General features: G+C 42.7%; 1 protein-coding gene across 1 annotated transcript in view; it reads right to left on the minus strand.

Annotated features, from left to right (window-relative positions):
* The window catches only part of JAKMIP3 (Janus kinase and microtubule interacting protein 3), a 127,615-nt gene that overhangs the window by 65,000 nt on the left and 45,474 nt on the right, over positions 1–17,141 (minus strand). Inside the window, exons 3-4 of the mRNA XM_084841937.1 lie at positions 10,503–10,735; positions 966–1,463 (exon numbers count right to left, since the gene is read on the minus strand). Coding sequence (XP_084698063.1) covers positions 966–1,463; positions 10,503–10,637 — 633 coding nt within the window. The 5' untranslated portion in view covers positions 10,638–10,735. The remainder of the gene's footprint in view (positions 1–965; positions 1,464–10,502; positions 10,736–17,141) is intronic.

The raw sequence follows: 17,141 nt of genomic DNA on the forward strand, positions 1-17,141 counted from the left end.
CTAGCTACATGCTACACATAATTGCATATATTTCAAGACAACCATAACATATGAAACTGCACAAACTTGTATTCAGGGGATGCAATCCAATAGGCAGCAATCCTATACAAACATCTGGAAATATGTCCTACTGAATTCAGTGAGAGTTACTTCTTTTGAGTAGACCTGCATAGAATTGTGCTGTAAACCATGCTTAAGCACCTGGAATAAATGGGCGTAACTGCACTTAATTCTGAGTTGGCCTGTGACCACTCTGTCACATTTGCAGCTTTGCTGTTTGACTCATCAGGAAACAGAAAAAAGATAACCACAATTACAAACATTGGAATATAAATAATATTCTAGCCTTTCTACAATGATCAGAAGTCCTTTATTCCCCAGTAACAATACAATTTAACCAGGGGAAAAGGCAAGAACGTATGCCCCCAAATTTACAAAGCTGGTTATGGATTGTGTTATAGATGAGATCTTCATGAAAAGCAGTCTGGAAAGGAAACATCACCTCCTTTCTCCTAATTTACCATTTATTTAGTCAAGACAAACACTAGAAAGACAAGGCAGTCTTCAGATTATACACCCCCCCAAGCTTTGAAACTTAACTTTAACCCCCCCCCCCCGGCCCCCGAATACTAACCAGTGGTGATGTAACGTTCATCCTTTGTGGAGCTAAAATGATCATTTAAACACATGACAGCAGAGGAAGAGACAACCTAGATCAAAATCTTGCAGCCTGTTACTTACAGCGGATCATATGTTTCAGAGACAACCTCATCACAGACATTTTCATTAGTGCTGGATGAACCTCAGAAGGATCAGAATTTCTGCCCAGATTAATAGCCCAAAAGGAGGATGCTTAGTCATTCACATGTATTTAAACTATTTTTTTTAGCATAAACATGATGGTAATAACATGGCCTTCCCTTCCCCCTACTAAAACCACTGGAATAATTGAAATCTGTACATACCAATCTGCGAATTTCCCGCTCACACTCTCGCTTTATTCTGGAGATTTCTTCTTGGTGCAGGTGATATACACTCCGGATCTCCGCCGCTTTAATTTTGTCAGCTTGAATGACTACAGATAAAGCTTCCTCCACTTGTTTTTTAGCCCCCTTAAGCTCTGAAATTTCCTGTTGCATTTTAACTTTCTCAACTTCAAATCCTTTCTTAGCCTCTTCCTTCGCTTCTGAGAAGAGTACCGTCTTAACCTTATCAGGCGTCCCATCCCGTACGACATTAAGTAAGGCCTGTAGTCTTTGAATTTCATTATCTTTAATTTTTATAACTCTAAGAAGCTCAGCTTCATGCTGTCTTAAAAGTCCTTCTCGAACAGCCTGGAGTTCCTTCATTTTTTCTTCATGAAGTTTAGCCTTGAGTTCTGTTACAATCACTATGTTTTTATGCTGTTCGTGTTCTTTGATCTGCTTAACTTCCTGATTCTTCTCCCTCTCCAGCTTGCTGACCTAGAAGAAGAAGAAGAAGAAGAAGAAGAAGAAGAAGAAGAAGAAGAAGAAAAAGAAGAAAGCATCGCACCATATGTTTTAGAGCAGGGGTGGGCAACTTGTGGTCCTCCAGATAGTTTGACCTACAATTCCCATCAGACCTAGACAGCATAGCCAATGGTGAGGTATAATGGAAGTTGTAGGCCAAAACATCTGGAGGGCCATAAATTGCCCACTCCTGTTTTGGAGTCATCTGATCACCAAGAAATAAATGTTGGACAATAAATTTAAGAAAGCTCTTACAGTGAAATCAGCAGTTTCATCATTGCAAACTAAGGCAATGATCCAAAAGAGACATGCTATTAGAAGAGTGAATATATTTACTGTGTCTGTTTTTTCGCTTAACATCAGCAACCACTGGGGTGGGGTGGGGTGGGTGCGGGTGGTTTTGAAATGGATTGGGACTATGATGCACAGGAAGGAGAGGTTAACCCTTGCTGCAGTCCCACTGAAAATCACTTCCTGAAGCTGCTATTAGCCCTGGCTCTTGTCACCCCAGCGTGCTGAACAGCAGCATGCTGAAGGATGCTGATGGGAAATGGAGTTCTTCTGACAGCTACTGAAATTGCAGCATCCCTCTGGAGAACTCCATCTCTGCACTTTGCTCACAGACACAGTGCTAAACAGCATATTGGGGAGATGGTGCGAAACAGAGGGCTGAAAACCCCCCTGGAGCAGATTTCCGGGCTGCAGAGGGCTGCAGAAGGGAAGAGAGAGAAAGAGAAAAAGTCCCGTTGCATTAGCAGACTTCTTCTAGTAATATGTTGGATTTAACCCTTCGTTTTGTTCATAGAGTTTAATATTGTATTTTATTTCTTGTGAGCCACCCAGAGAACATATGTTATTGGGTAGCCTACATAAATATATTAAGTACATATGTAAGTAAATAAATAAATAAAAACATTTCCCAGCTGAAACAGCCTTGTGCTTTAATTAAACAATGTTGAAAGTAAAAAATCTCATCTGCTGGACACACTTTTTTACAACATACAGATGGCCTTCTTTTAATAATGTCCTCTTGGGAATGAAGCTGCTGCACAAGCAATTCGATAGTGCAATACTGCTGAACTAGTTATTCAACATGTCATTTACACAGGAATTCCAGAGTAACACTAAATCACCCAATTAGAAATGAATTACAAAGAGATGCAGTACGTTCAGAGCTCTCAGCTATAATTGCTTGTCTGCAGCTGATATTAACAACATGCTAGACGCATCTAAACTCAACATATCGCTTGTTTGTCATTAGTGACTGCCTGGTTTGCCGTGCAAGCTGCTTTGGTTGCTAGGAGTGGCAGCATCCAATAAAATCAATATGGAAGTCTGGACTGGCTTGCATTTATAGGTCACAACTATCATACCTAGACAAGATGAAACGTAAAATTAAGGGGTGGAGATATACTTACATAGAAGAAATAAACAGTGGGATAATATCTATGAAACTGTAAATATTTAAATGCTTCTAATCCACAAGTATTAGCACCCAATATTTAGCAAGTGGTGACTAAAATGGGATCAGTTCTTGGTAGTTTAATAAAAAGGTAAAGGTGTCCCCAACCAGTTGTGTCCAACTCTAGGGTGCGATGCTCATCCCCGTTTCTAAGCTGAAGAGCCAGCGCTGTCCGAAGACGCTTCTGTGGTCATGTGGCCGGCATGACTGAACACCGAGGTGCACGGAACGCTGTTACCTTTCCCGCCGAGGCGGTACCTATTTATCTACTTGCAATTTCTTGCTTTCTAACTGCTAGGTTGGCAGAAGCTGGGACTGAAGACGGGAGCTCACTCCGTCACGCGGCACACTGGGGACTATATTTCATTGAAATAAGTAGGACTTACATTTATTTATATATATATATATATATATATATATATATATATAAATGTATGTATATCTCCTGCCTTTTCTCCTCTTGCAAGGAACCCAAGGCGGCTTACGTTATCCACCTCCTCTCCATTTTATCCTCACAACAACAACCCTGTGAGGTGGGTTGGGCTGAGAGTCTGGCCTAGTCGCCGAGTGGAGACTAGAACCCAGATCTCCTGGCTCCCAGTCCAACACTCTCACCACTACACCACACTGGCTGTCCATTTATTTTAGAATAAATGTGCATAGATTGAGCTGTCAGCAAGGGTAGTGGTGACCATTTATATTGTCTGGGATCCAAAATGGTGCCTGAGGCATGACCAAGAGCTTTTCTCTAAAATCTGCTAGCAGATTTTATAGAACAGAGCAGTAGGAGGATGAGATAGAGCTGCTGAGGGTGCCCACCACCCTTTGCAGTGGGGAGGCCCACTTGGCATGGCCATGGGGCTCTGAAGCCAGCCCTGTCTGTCTATTTATTGAATTTATATTCCACCTTTCTGGCAAAAGAATGGTGATCAAGGCAGCTAACAATAAAATACAGATTAAAAACAAAATATATCTAAAATATAACATAAAAACAAATAAATTAAAATCACAATTAAGGCAGCAATCCTATGGCCACTAATCAGTGGCTAGATGGCCATAGGATACGTTGGTTTCCAGGAACCGACCTTCCCCCTCTCCCACGCTGCCTCACAGGCAGCTCAGAATGGCCCCATGCTCCGCACTCAGAAGAGGAGCACAGAGCAGCCAAAACAGGGCATTCTGGGCCAGGGAAGGTGGAAATGCTGGTACGACACATCCTATGTGTCGTCCGGCAGCCTCTTCCCCCGCTCTACTTTTCCGTGGCTGGACAGCTGAAATCGGCTGTCTAGCCACAAATGCAGGGGGGAAAAGCGCGGAGGGGACAATCTCCTCTGCGCTTCTCCTGCCCAGCATTGGATAGGCGGTCGCCTCCAAGTTCAGAGACGGCTGCCTATTCCGACAGGATTGCGCCCTCCATCACTCTTTATCTAAAAAGGTGCCCGGCAATCTTCTGGGAGAGCTAGCTGAGGGCAGGGAATACACAGTTTTCTAAAAAAAAGTGTAAAATGAAAGTACATCTTGGAATTCATTATTTTTTCTTCTCCTTTTCTGAGTAGAAAGACTCAGTCGAAATACTGCAGTTGAAAACAGTCTCATCAGTTATCCTGACAATGCTTGTGAAGCTCCAGAGAAATCATCAGTAATGCATAGATGCACACACTAGTGATTCATTGAACACATAAACAGGCTTTGTCTAACATTTACAGGCCATTTAGAAGGGACATTGCTGGAATATGGAACTTCAGTTTGTAAATAATGCTTAGAATCTGGTACTCAACTCAGGGGTGAAAATGATCATGTGAGTCATTTATACAAGCACAGATTTCCTGGGTTGCGTAAACACTATACAAAAGATGTGGTCATCCATCTGTTTTATTTATTAAAATATTTCTATCCCACCTTTCAATTCAAAGATCCCCCTTACAAGTTGCTTACATATCTTTAAAAACAGAAATGAAACAATTAAACAAACAGAATAGGATAACAAAGGCCACAGTAAAAACTTTTGTAAAAAAAATAATAATCACACAATATTAAAATGAGTAAAGCAGCAAAAGAACTTAGTTTTCCCCAAGCTGAAATGCCAGCTGGAAGTCTTTATCACTTGCTGAGATTTCTGGCTTCAAAAACTGCCAGGTAGGCCTCCCTAAGCAACCATTTGACAATCTTGGTGCCACAACTCAGAAGCGTACTCACCCAATGTAGCTCAGAGAGCTGAGTGTGCACAAGTAAGTTTATGTGGAAAGAAGTGGTCGTCACAGCTTGGGAGACTGTGCAGTTGACTCAATATTGATTAAATGTGGTCTCACCTCCCAACACAAGTCAGGAGGTAGGCTGTGGCATTTTGAAACTTCTAGGCTGTCTGCAAGGGCAGCCCCATGTAGAGTACATTGTAGTAGTCAATCCAAGAGATTATAAAGACATGGATGACAAGATCCCAGGACTGAGTTATGCAGTAACTGATAAATTATGCAGTTCCTGACGTAACTGATAAAAATAACTCCTGGTGACTGCCACTCTCTGAATTTCCAATAGTAGCTCCAGATCCAGGAGCACCCCCAGACTGCACACCTGCTCTGCAAGTTTGGGAACCATCCCCTTTATCACTGGTGACACTACTCTACAGGGTACCCCTGGTCTCCTCACTAATAGCATATCTCAACAATTAGACCACAACCTTCAGACATTGATTCAAGACTGAGATATCAGCTGCTTTGTTAACAAATTTCCAGAACTGGGTGTCATCATTGGGATAGTGGTGACACCAAACACCCAAACTCCGGAAGATCTCTTCCAGCAGCTTCACACAGAAGTTAAACAGTTACATGATGCTCCCTGTGGAACATCACATAACTACTTCCATGGAGTGGGGAGCACTCATTTCATTTTAAAAGTGTCCTGTTTAGGGGAAGGCAAAGCCTACAGATGGTCAGGTCTAGTAATTAGTTTGAGATGTAGGAGAGAAGCAGAACTGAGGAGGCAGACAGTCCACTGTGGCGCTCATGACCTTGGATGTCAAAGGCAGCAGATGGCTTCAGACATACATGAGACAAGATCTAGGCATAGGTCCTGGGTCTGGAGAATATGCATGTTCAGGCATAAGATTCCCAAGGTCACTGGGAACAACACCATTTCTTCTGACAGAATACCAACTCCAGTGGAGGACTTATATCCTTCAAGACCCTGATTACCTCTCCCAGGCTTCACCCTCTTACTGAGGAGTAGAAATGGTTAAAGGGGCAGTCCTTAGGCCTGGAGCTAAGCACTCCATTCTATCTGGCATAGCAGGGCTCTGTCCCTCAGGGGAGTTGGCTCAGGAGAAACCATCTCCAAGGATTCTGGCTCAAAGGTCTCAGGTTCCAGGGCTCTTAGCCACCAGGCTAAAGCTTGTATCAGGGCCCAGATCTTACACCTCTGACGATGGCACTGGTTACCTGGATTTCCCTCCATGTCTTGGCTGAGTTTTGGCTGCTGGTTGAGGCCAGGATCATCACCCCTTCCCACTGCAATAATGGGGAACATTGTACCCTGATCTGATGTTCAAGTCACTGCAAGACTATCCAATGATCCACTGAAAGGTCTAAAACCAGGATGGGCAGAAAGTAAGTCAAGGTCCACTGGTGGACCACTGGCCAATTTCCAGTGGGCCACCTAGTGCCTACTGGTTACTGAGTTTCTGGCAAAGTATGCTGTAGTAGGTGGGCCTTGGTCTACTCCAGCAAAGCAATTATCATGTTCTTAAGCAACCATGCACTGTCATATGTCATGGCTGGAAAGTACCTTTTACAAGTGAGGAAGGTGTGAGGAAGACCAACATCCTCTAGTCTGAATGGTCTGCAATAAGACCATGAGGGCTGGTCAACTGTAGTATTAATTCTTTGGGCTGATAAATCAGTGTTGTTCCTTTCAACATGAAAGTAGGAACACATATCATCAGAGTGGTGGAGTGTATTTCAAAACATAACAAGAAGAGATTTGGCATTATCTTTGGAGGAAAAAAGAGGGAGATGAAATCTCAAGGATGCACAATATAACAATTTTACTGGCCTGAAGTCTTAAAACAATCATACAATGTAATTATTAGGTTGAAACTAATACCATGAAGGTATCTATAAAGGTCAGTGTTTCATTCTGTTGGAATCAGACAGTTCTTTAACATCTTTATTTATAATCTGTATTGAGAAACACTTTTTTTCATATTTTGGGGCACAATCCTATGGGGATAGTCAGCGGCCTCCGAACTTGGAGGTGACTGGCGATCCAATGCAGGGAGGGTGAAGCGTGGAGGTGATCTTCTCCACTCTCTGGCTGCCCTGCATTTGTGGCTAGACCACCTATTTCAGCTGTCTAGCTAGGGTGCCTCGGAGCGGGGGGCGGGGGAGGCCGGATGGCACATAGGAAGCATCATAATGGTGCTTCCACTGTCTCCTCCTCCAGTAATGCCCCCCTTTCCCCCGCTCCGTGCTGCTCTTCCAAGCGAGGAACTGGGGACAAACCGAATCACTTGCGAGGTGGCAGGGGAAGGGGGCAGGGAGGCAGTTTTCTGGGAACCGAGCTTGGAGCACTCCAAGCTCGGTTCCCAGAAAACATAAAAAACATATGGCTGTCTAAAGATTGCATCCTTAGTATCCATATTGTTCCTAAGATTTCTAAAGATATTTCTCCTTTTTCTTTTTTTATTGACATTTTAATGATACTAACTTTTATCCTTACAATTACATTGTATAATTGTTTTGATGACGTTCTATTATATACAATATTGATTATATATTATATAAAGTGTTTATTGTTTTTATTTGTGGTGCCTCTGAAGAAGAAATATATTTCAAAACGTATTGGGGTACTAAAATGTTTGTGCACTCTTGGGATTTTATCTTCCTCTTCCCTTCCTGCCTGTTGTTATTGGTGCCTTCCTGCCTTTGGTTTCTCCTATCTTTGGAGGCCCAAATGGCCCCTGTGGCATGAAGTGCCTTCCCAGCTGTGAGCCCTCCTGGATAGAGATCACCAGGCCATCGCTTTCCCTACTCTTTCTAATTTCTATTACTGCCATGCTTTGTACATTGGGCTACCTTTGAAGACAAAACACAGCACTAAATATGGCTAACCAGGATTAGATAGGAGAAGCATATCTCATCAGTTTTAGAACTGCTACCCAGGCTGCCAGTCCATTATTGGGCTGTATCCAATGTTAGTCCTACCTAGGGTCAGTGGTCCAGGTAGGCAATTAGGGCTGGATGCACCTGATCTCGGATGATCTCGGAAGCTAAGCAGGGTTAGCCCTGGTTAGTACTTGGATGGGAGACCGCCTGGGAATCAGGCTTCCTGCACTGAGTAGGGGGTTGGACTCGATGGTCTTGTAAGCCCCTTTCAACCCTATGACTCTATGATTTAATGACCTTATGATTATGATTAATTCAATTTATAACCCACCTGTATACAAATACTCTAGGTGGCGTACAAATTAAAAACAATTTAAAAAATCCAACAATAAAACAACACAGCTTAAAAACAGTATATAAAAGTAAAGCAAAAGGAACAAGAATTCTAAAAAGGGAAGTCCTGCCAGAATACTAGAGTCTTTAATGCCTGCTTAAAGACCTTTAAAGAGGTCAGCAACCGCATTTCAACTGGCAGGTCATTCCACAGCTGCGGGGCAGCAAAGGAAAAGGTCCTCTTGTGTGTGGCTGCTAATCTCACATTAGGCAGCCACAGCAGATAACTGTCCCCTCCCTGCTTTTAGGCAGCCAGGTATATTACTTCAGTTGTGAGGCACACAATTCACATTTGTCTTCCTCTGCCTCCCAAACCACCTTTCCATGCGTTACAACTGCTTATAAATTCCTGATAAGATAGAACAACAACAACAAAACTGTTCACCAACTCTGATACACACACACACACACACACGTAATTCTCTGAGCATGTGTAGTGTTGCATTTTAAACTTACTTAAATCGTAGCAGCTTCACAACTACAGGAAGAAAAGGAGTTTGCTTCTGATGCCCTTGTCGCCTGCCAGTCTCTGAGTGGTCATTTGGGGGACCCCTAGGCTGCAGGGCCCTGAACTTTTGCTCCAAGAGCCAGCCCTAGCTGCACCACTGCTTAAAGCAGACCCATTGAGATGCATGGGACTTACTTTAGACTAACATTGGATACAACCCATTGAATAAAAGCCTCTGGGTGCAATTCCAAGTGCTGGCTTTACCGTTTTGAAGCCCTAAATGGCTTGGGTTCTTGGTACCTGAAGGATCACCTCTTCTTGCATGAACCTTCCCTTCTTTGAATTCCTCAGCATCAGTAAGTTGGGTGTGTTGACCAGAAATAGGGCCTTCTCAGTGGTGATGCCCTACTTTTGGAGTTCTTTCCCCAGGAAGGTTTACCTAGCACCATCTTCATTTTCTTTTTGGATTGGGAGGTGGTCATGAGTCCTACATTAGAGAGGATGGTGCTCTATTTGAAGGGTGTCCCAGTCCAAGTCTGGTTTAAAGATAAAGAACCATTAGAAGGAAGTTCAGGGCCCTTGAAGCTGCCCATCAGTATTCCGCTCCTGGACAGCAGACTGAGCAAAAGGCACACAGGTCACCTGAGCTCAGTCTCCCTACTGAGAAGTAGTGAGAAGTATTGTATTTCCATTTAAATTATAGTAATTATTTATAAATATGCATCTTTACATATATATTAACATCTGCAAAGTTTATGCAAATCAATGTCCTTTTTTATTCTCTTTTTTTGGTGAAGCTTGTCATCTTTTTTTTTGACAATGTTTAAGCGGCCACTCTCATCATCTCAGGCAGCTACAGATTTCTAGCCACCATTCCCATGTGTCATTAAAGAAAATTGAGCTTTCATGCAAAACAAGGCTTTGACCAAATGTAATTTGACTCCAGGTTTGGTAGATTACTCTGAAGGCAGACACACACTCCAGGCTGTCACTCAACACAGTAACCATGGATAATTGAATTTTAGAATTATTCTAGATTGTTTTTAATAGAAATTGCCAAGTCAGCCTGTTTCATGTGTACGATGCATGCCATCATCCACCCTATCTTGGCAGTTTTGCTTCTTGGTGTATGGTGCATGCTGACAATACAGCTGCTTTTGCCTCCATAGGGGACCAGTTAGAGAAGCCTCTAAATAATTCATCAAAATGCACATTCATATAAAGAATGGATCTTAAATAACCTTCATGCTTCATTCCTCAAGAGTAGTATTCAGAAGAGGACTCTGTTTAGTGTTTACTGCATCTTTTTATGATCAACTTCTCAATTTACAGATCCAGGGCAACACCCATGTCCTGTTACAAAAAAGAACCTAACAAATGGATACACATTTTATCTTTCACAGGCATGGCTATTTATTAAAACACACAATCATACTGTGATGAAATAGGATAAATCACATGGGGGTTTCATTCAGCACAGGAAGAGTGCTATGGAAAAGCTATGCAAGGACTATTCCTGCTTGTCCACCACATGATAGCTGGAGTGTGGAAACAAGCAGTAATGGGATGGCTTTCATTTTGATCAATGGGGGAAACAAAAAGATGCACACCTTACTCTTTTCTTGCTGGAGCTCTATTTGAATGTCCGTGAGTTTTGCCCTGAGCTCTTCATTAGCAGCTTGCAAGGCAGCTAAGATGTCCGGCCTTTCTCCTTTAGCTCGAAAGCTGGCGCCTTTCTTTGACATCGTGAGACGGCGTGACAAGAGGGGTAAAATCCCAAGCAGAGAGAAACTTCCGTTCCTGTCTATTCCTTGATTCTGTTCCACGACATTTTCTCATGTGCCTGCATAAAGAGAAATAACCATCCTGGTGAGTTTCAGAGGGTCCCATAATTAGAATACGGCGAGCTTAAAAAGGAATGAGGGGAAAGGCAACACACGAAGAGGGCTTTTCAAGGGACCAGGCATCTCTCGTTCACTTGCTTAGGTATCAGTAGGATTTTGAAATGCCAGGTCTTCTCCCAGAGTGACTTTGCAGATTCTAAAAGGACAAGGTTGAGGGTGTTGGGAATATTGCAACCTTGTCTGCAAGTTACTGTAAGGGGGCAGAGTTGCAGTTAGTTAGTTCATGGGAATTTAGGCCACAGCTAGCTTTAAAATCTCTATAGCCTATAGTGTGGTTTCCCGTTATTTGTTCCTTTTGCTCTTCCCCTTCCTCCCCCACGTCTTTCTGTCTGACACCCTGCATTGTTGGGGGCAGTTGTGTTTGCTGTCTTGCTCCTCCCTGTATAACAAAACATTTGTGACTAAAACCATTTTACCTTTTCTTCACTAAAGAAAGGTGTGGTCTCTTTTTTAGCCTTATGTACACATGAGACTGGTAAACACTTATTCTGTCCTGCCTTTTGTTTTTCTCTGCTAACTGCCTTTCTAACAAGAGGCACCAATATTAAATAATTCCCATCAGAGGGATGCTATCCCTGTTGAAGTAATGAGGATACAGAAAATATATAATAATTTATTTGGTAAAGATACGTTTTGAAGAGATCTGGGCATAGACTAACTGTCAGGATTGATTCTGAGCGCAGGGAGATAGTTAGCAGCTCACATTCAGAAGAGGAACAGCCAGAACTGGGGGATGCATTTTCCCAAGCCAGTTCAGATATGGGTAGGCATGCTTCTCAGGTTACTAACTCCCAGATGGCCGGGCCTGAAGCCCCCCCCCCCTTGCCCCCCTCTGTGAGAAGCCGGGAAGAGGACGAGGAGGAGGAGAGCAGGGGCTATGACCTAAGAGATGCTAGGCTGCGGCGCAGAGCTAAGAGGGAAACATCCAGGGCAGAGCTCAGACAGTTGACCCGGTTAGCGATGCGTGAGAGGCGACGTAGGAGAGCATCACTGAAAGGGTGGGACATCCCTCCCTAAGTTAGTCTAGCCAGCAAGCCTCACTTCAAACTGCAGGCAACTTCGGTGTAGGGATGTCAGAGAATTCCGCCACAGATCTTGGTGAGGTGGAATGCCAGTGCATTCGGCCCCCCGAAATCTGTGGCGGAACGACGCCCCCCCCCCACAAAAGGTGCGTGAAACGGGACACTTACCTGGTGCTGTTCGCGCTGCTTTGCAAATGGCGGACGCATCTGCAGCCACCATTCGCTTCTTCATTATTACCGTGATAGGCTACGTAAATACTTACGTAGTCTATCACGGCTATTGGAGGCGCCATTTGCATCCCTGCGGAGGCCGTGATAGGCTATGTAAATATTTACGTAGCCTATCACAGCAAAAAAAGCGAACGCAAATGGTGGCCGCTGTAGCCGCTGACATTTGCATTTCCTTTTTTTTTTTTTTTTGCCGTAATAGGCTACGTAAATATTTACGTAGCCTATCACGGCAAAAAACAGGAACACAAATGGTGGCTCCGCAGAGTTGCTGCGGAGCGGAGCTGACCAAGGAGAATTTTGGGGGGAGGGACGGAGCGCCTCCCCCCCACCGCGAATGTCACCCTTCGAAAAGGTAAGTGACTTTCGTACATCCCTACTTCGGTGTTCCCATTTGAATCCCCTGGAGGCATTCCTTTGTAGCCTGAGAGTCATCAAGGATTTGCATCTGTAATGAACCTGTTGATAATGAATTAAAGGCGTGAGACTGAAGCCTCTCTATTTGTGTGAGTGCATAATGAAAGAGGGGGCCCAAGGGAAACGTGACACTAACATTGTTTGCTTTCCCCATTGTAGGGTGTGTGTGTGTTTTTTTTGCAAACCCTACATAGAATGATTTGTTGGTACAAACTGAATGCATTTTGGAATGTATTGGCACTATGGTTTTAATAATCTATAAAAAGCATTCCTCTAAAAGCTTGATTGTGGCTTGAACTCAGGATGCAATAGAACTCTTCCAACATACTCCTTATGGATTAGCTATTTATCTTTTTAAAAAGAACTCTTTTTAAATGTACCCAATATTCCAATACTGTTACCATTCTTTAAGTTTAGGTTCAAGGCAAAAAGTAACAGTGTGGATACAGTAGTGGTCCTCCATAGCTCCCATTCATGCCAGCTGGAGGCTTGAACTCCCTGGTGGATTGTTCTGCGTGTGACCTTGTTCACATGTAACTCTAAACCATGGTTAGCATTATGAGGATGAGCCACTACAAGACTTTGGCTTGCATGCTCCACTCCCTATCCCACCAGTGCATGGAGGAGTTCAGAAGGTTTTGCTTCCATTTTAGATTGACTACACCTTGTTGTGATGTCTGAACCTGGGCAAACTGTGGTTAATTTTAATCCAAACCATAGATTATGAAGCTGGCTTGTTTCAGCAAACCATAGTTAAGATTAAGCATAGTTTAGGGTTTGGATATAATGTTACTCTGGGGTTCATCTAAAACAGAAGCAGAAGGTTCCAAACTTCTCTTCACATCTGTGCTGGAGGAGGAGAGGAGAGGAGAGGAGAGGAGAGGAGAGGAGAGCCCAAGGCTCACTGTGACTCATTCTTGTAATGCTAAACCATAGTTTAGTTGTGATCTGTGAATCCAGCCTGTATGTTTAATTACAGTATGTATACCTCATGTCATAAGCCATGCATACTACAGTTGTATTGTGCATGTAATTTAAATGCTGGATTCTAATTTATTTACCCACTTTTCATTACAAAATAATCCTAAAGCAGAGTACAAGCAAAAAAATGCAGTAATATAATAGAACATTAAGAAAAGACATTCTAATTTAAAGGACATGTTACTCCTAAAGCAAACGCATCAGATATATTTAAAAGAAGATTTAATTTCTTATATAACTAAATGAATCATAAAAAACATGTCAGCTTGTATGTATGTCACGTCAAGATGGCCCAGATTCCTTTTGTATTTGAGGACACTGCCTGTTCATTAATACTCTGAAGTATGTCTAGAGATTATGTGTTACATCTATTTGAAAGTCTTATCCTTCCCTACATTAAAGAGTTTAGAATTCACTGTTAATTACATTCTACAATATATATTTTAAACAAATCAGAAGAAAATACTGTGCATTCTAGTTTGGTGCAGCTCCTCGAAATTTCCACTTGAGTCAGAGGAAGTCCAGGTTATGAAACACTCATGAGATCTCACTCATAATTTAAAAATATATTCTCTAGTTCAGAGGTGGGTTTGCACAGTCATTTTTAGCCATGGTGGATTAAATAAACCACCATGGTTTCCAGCATGTGCCAGGTGCCTGTGGGAGGCCATTCCATAACCTAATCGCCACTCGTAGGTTGTCATATCATCCGAACCTGGCAAGTGTGGGTTGTTGGCGTGGTTAATAAACCATTCACAACCCTAAAGCAGCCCATGCGTTCTGGGTGGTGGAAGAATTCAGCAATGGGCAATCACAACAATGCAATGTCCATATTTAAGGCAAATCATTACATACCAGAGGTACTATAGAACTAAATTAGGCTTCTCAAAGCTTGATGTGAGATGCTCTATGGAGGTATTGCAAATGCTCCCCATTCCATCCTTGTTTCTATGTGTCTCTTGATTGGCTGAGGTGAAATGCTTACCCGCCCACTCCTTTTTAAAGATAATTCACACAATCCTGAAAAATGATCTGGAAGGTGGGTTGAGAAAATGTGGGATGAATTTGGGCATGCAGTAAAATGGTTGCGCAAATACGTCACGACAAACCCAAATCATGTTTTCTTTTTCCATGGAAGATGACTGGCCAGCTTCAAAGCTTCTGTGGTGGTGCCATGAAATATCTGAGCACTTGGCCAGGCAGTGAAGAAATCACATGCTTGCTTCTCTGCACACCAACATTAGCCTAAATCACATTTCAGTCCACTGTCAAGAATTGTATTTATGCAACACTGGTAGCTGCATTGCCTATAGGTCTGTTCACAAATACATGCACATTACTAATTTCTAATGACTTGATGACAGGAAAGATTGATTTAAACCAAGAGAATTTACAGGACTGATCAAAAATATTTAAATCATGAAGAAAAAAAATAGATTTAAATCAAGTTTAACAGGATGAATTCACAATCTACCATCTGCAAGAGGAAGGGAACTTCCACAAGACGAAACGTTCTACTCATGGAAAGTCCCTCCACCCAATTTTGTGGGATCCCCCTCCCCATCACACACTACAGCTCACTCCATTCAGCAGGATCTCTTGACTCAGTAGGCCTGTTCACCTATCATGACAAGCCACTGTGGGTTAATTTAGGCATGGGGCTTGTTGTCACACACCAGCCGACATTTTTAAAGTGGAAGCCACAGTGGGGGTACGTTGTGGCTTGTTGTGTCATGCAAACCTGGCCAGGGTGGGTTGTTGCCATCATTATCAAACCACCCACAACCCTAAAACAATCCATGGGTAAGTTAACCAATGGTTGCTTGTCATGACATGTGAACTAGGTCTCTGTGTAGCATTTTCAGGGGGCTGGAGCAACTGCCATGGGAAGGAAGGGCCAGGAAGTGTAAATCTGGATCCAACCTTTATTTTTATAAAGCATTTATTTCTTGAACATGTGTGCATATTAGTTGGTTGCTATGACAATTAAAACAGACTGATTTGTAGCTAAATAATGCCTTAATTCTACCTAGGACCATAATCCCAAATCTCTGGTGATGCAGCCGCTCACATGCCCCTTGCACTTATAAAATTTATATTTGATTAGAGACAAGGGAGCAACTGTGAAACTAAGGGATTCTGTCTGGCTCTTTCTGTTGTACATGTGCTAGGACATGATGCCAGGGCAATTAATGAAGCCAAAATGCTGAGAATAGTCCAAAAGTAAGGACTGTTAGCTACTGGAGAGAATAGTGTTTTTCCATGAGATGGAAAGTAAATGTCCATGTCCCTTGGTTGCAGTCTAAATATCCATTGTTCACACAATAATAAATACTGTATACATAGACTGTTGGGTTATATTTCTAATGGTTGATTTCAAAATAGGATATTTTTGTCCCTGGTTTGTTCTTATATGTAACAAAAGCAGGTTTTAACTCAGCATTTTTGACAGAGGGTCATAGATGGAGTTTTAAGTGATGTTGCAGACTTTAGCAGGTTGCTATTAAATTCAGATTTCATTTTTAAGCCAGGTTATTTTTAAATTGACTTTTAACTATAGCTGAGGGTTTTTTTTTTAAAGATATAAATAAAACAAACTGATCTAATTTTAAAAAATCAATTTTTTAAATCATCGGCTTTATCCACCCTGTTTCATGACTTATTGCTGAATGAGTGAACCAGGGCCCTTGAAAAGCAGAGTATTTGAATCAACACTGGGTGATATAAAATGTCTTATGTGTGGTGTTAGATATGTGGTGGCTGACACTTGTCCCCAAATACAGGTCACTGGTTCTGGGGCCAGTGTGGCAACGCCTCTATTTCTTATGGCATTTTCATTGTTGAAATACTCATAAACATTGATGCCTTCTGTAGGTCCTGCTTCTGCCAATTCTCTTTAATTTGTATCTCATCATGCTTGGATGAGAATGACTGTGGTCATGTGAGACGTTGTTCTTTTTATCTTAATTACACTTGAGGGGATTCATACACGTTTTTCTGGAGAGTAATTCCTGAGAAATGAAAGTTACATTAACAATGTCATTCAAAATGGTGAAGGTGACAGTGCCAGGCGGCACAAGGTTTTTGAGAGCCCTTGGGCAAAGCACCCTCAATGGCGCCCTCCCTCAGTGAGTCTACTTTCTCACCACCATTGTCACCAGCTGCTATTGCTCCTCATCCTCTTTCTTAACACTGCTATCACTTGGTTGCTTGACAAGCAGAGGACCCAGTGAGCAAGCAGGCAGTGGCATCTCCTGCTCCTCCTTCTCACCACCTCCATTATCTGGGCCAGAGCAAGAGGCAGGTGAACAAGCAGTTTGCAGTGGTGAAGACAAGGAGCAAGTCTCGGGGGGTCTTGTCAGTGGCCCCCTGCCGGGATGTGAGCCCTTGGCAGGTGCCCAACTATGCCTACCCTTGGCTCACAAAGTAGACATTCAACTTTGGCAGAAAGGCTATCATACGGTCAATAAGGCCTTAATGTATCTATGGGAAACATGTATCAGGTTTCTTTTGCAGGGCCAGCATCAGCAGCCAGTGTAGTAATTGTAGTTATTTAGAGACATTTCCTTACAAGAAACATTGGGATGGGAAATTAAAGAAGATCCCTGGAGGGGGGTGGAGGTGAGGGGGTGGAGCCTGGACCGGCTGGGAGAGCTCCAGCAAAGAACTGCTTGTTGTTGCAAACCTATTTAATAAA

The sequence above is a fragment of the Heloderma suspectum genome, chromosome 3 (assembly GCF_057233095.1).
Source record: "Heloderma suspectum isolate Gila_16-S chromosome 3, 16-S_ref, whole genome shotgun sequence".
In the NCBI taxonomy this organism is placed as follows: Eukaryota; Metazoa; Chordata; class Lepidosauria; order Squamata; family Helodermatidae; genus Heloderma; species Heloderma suspectum.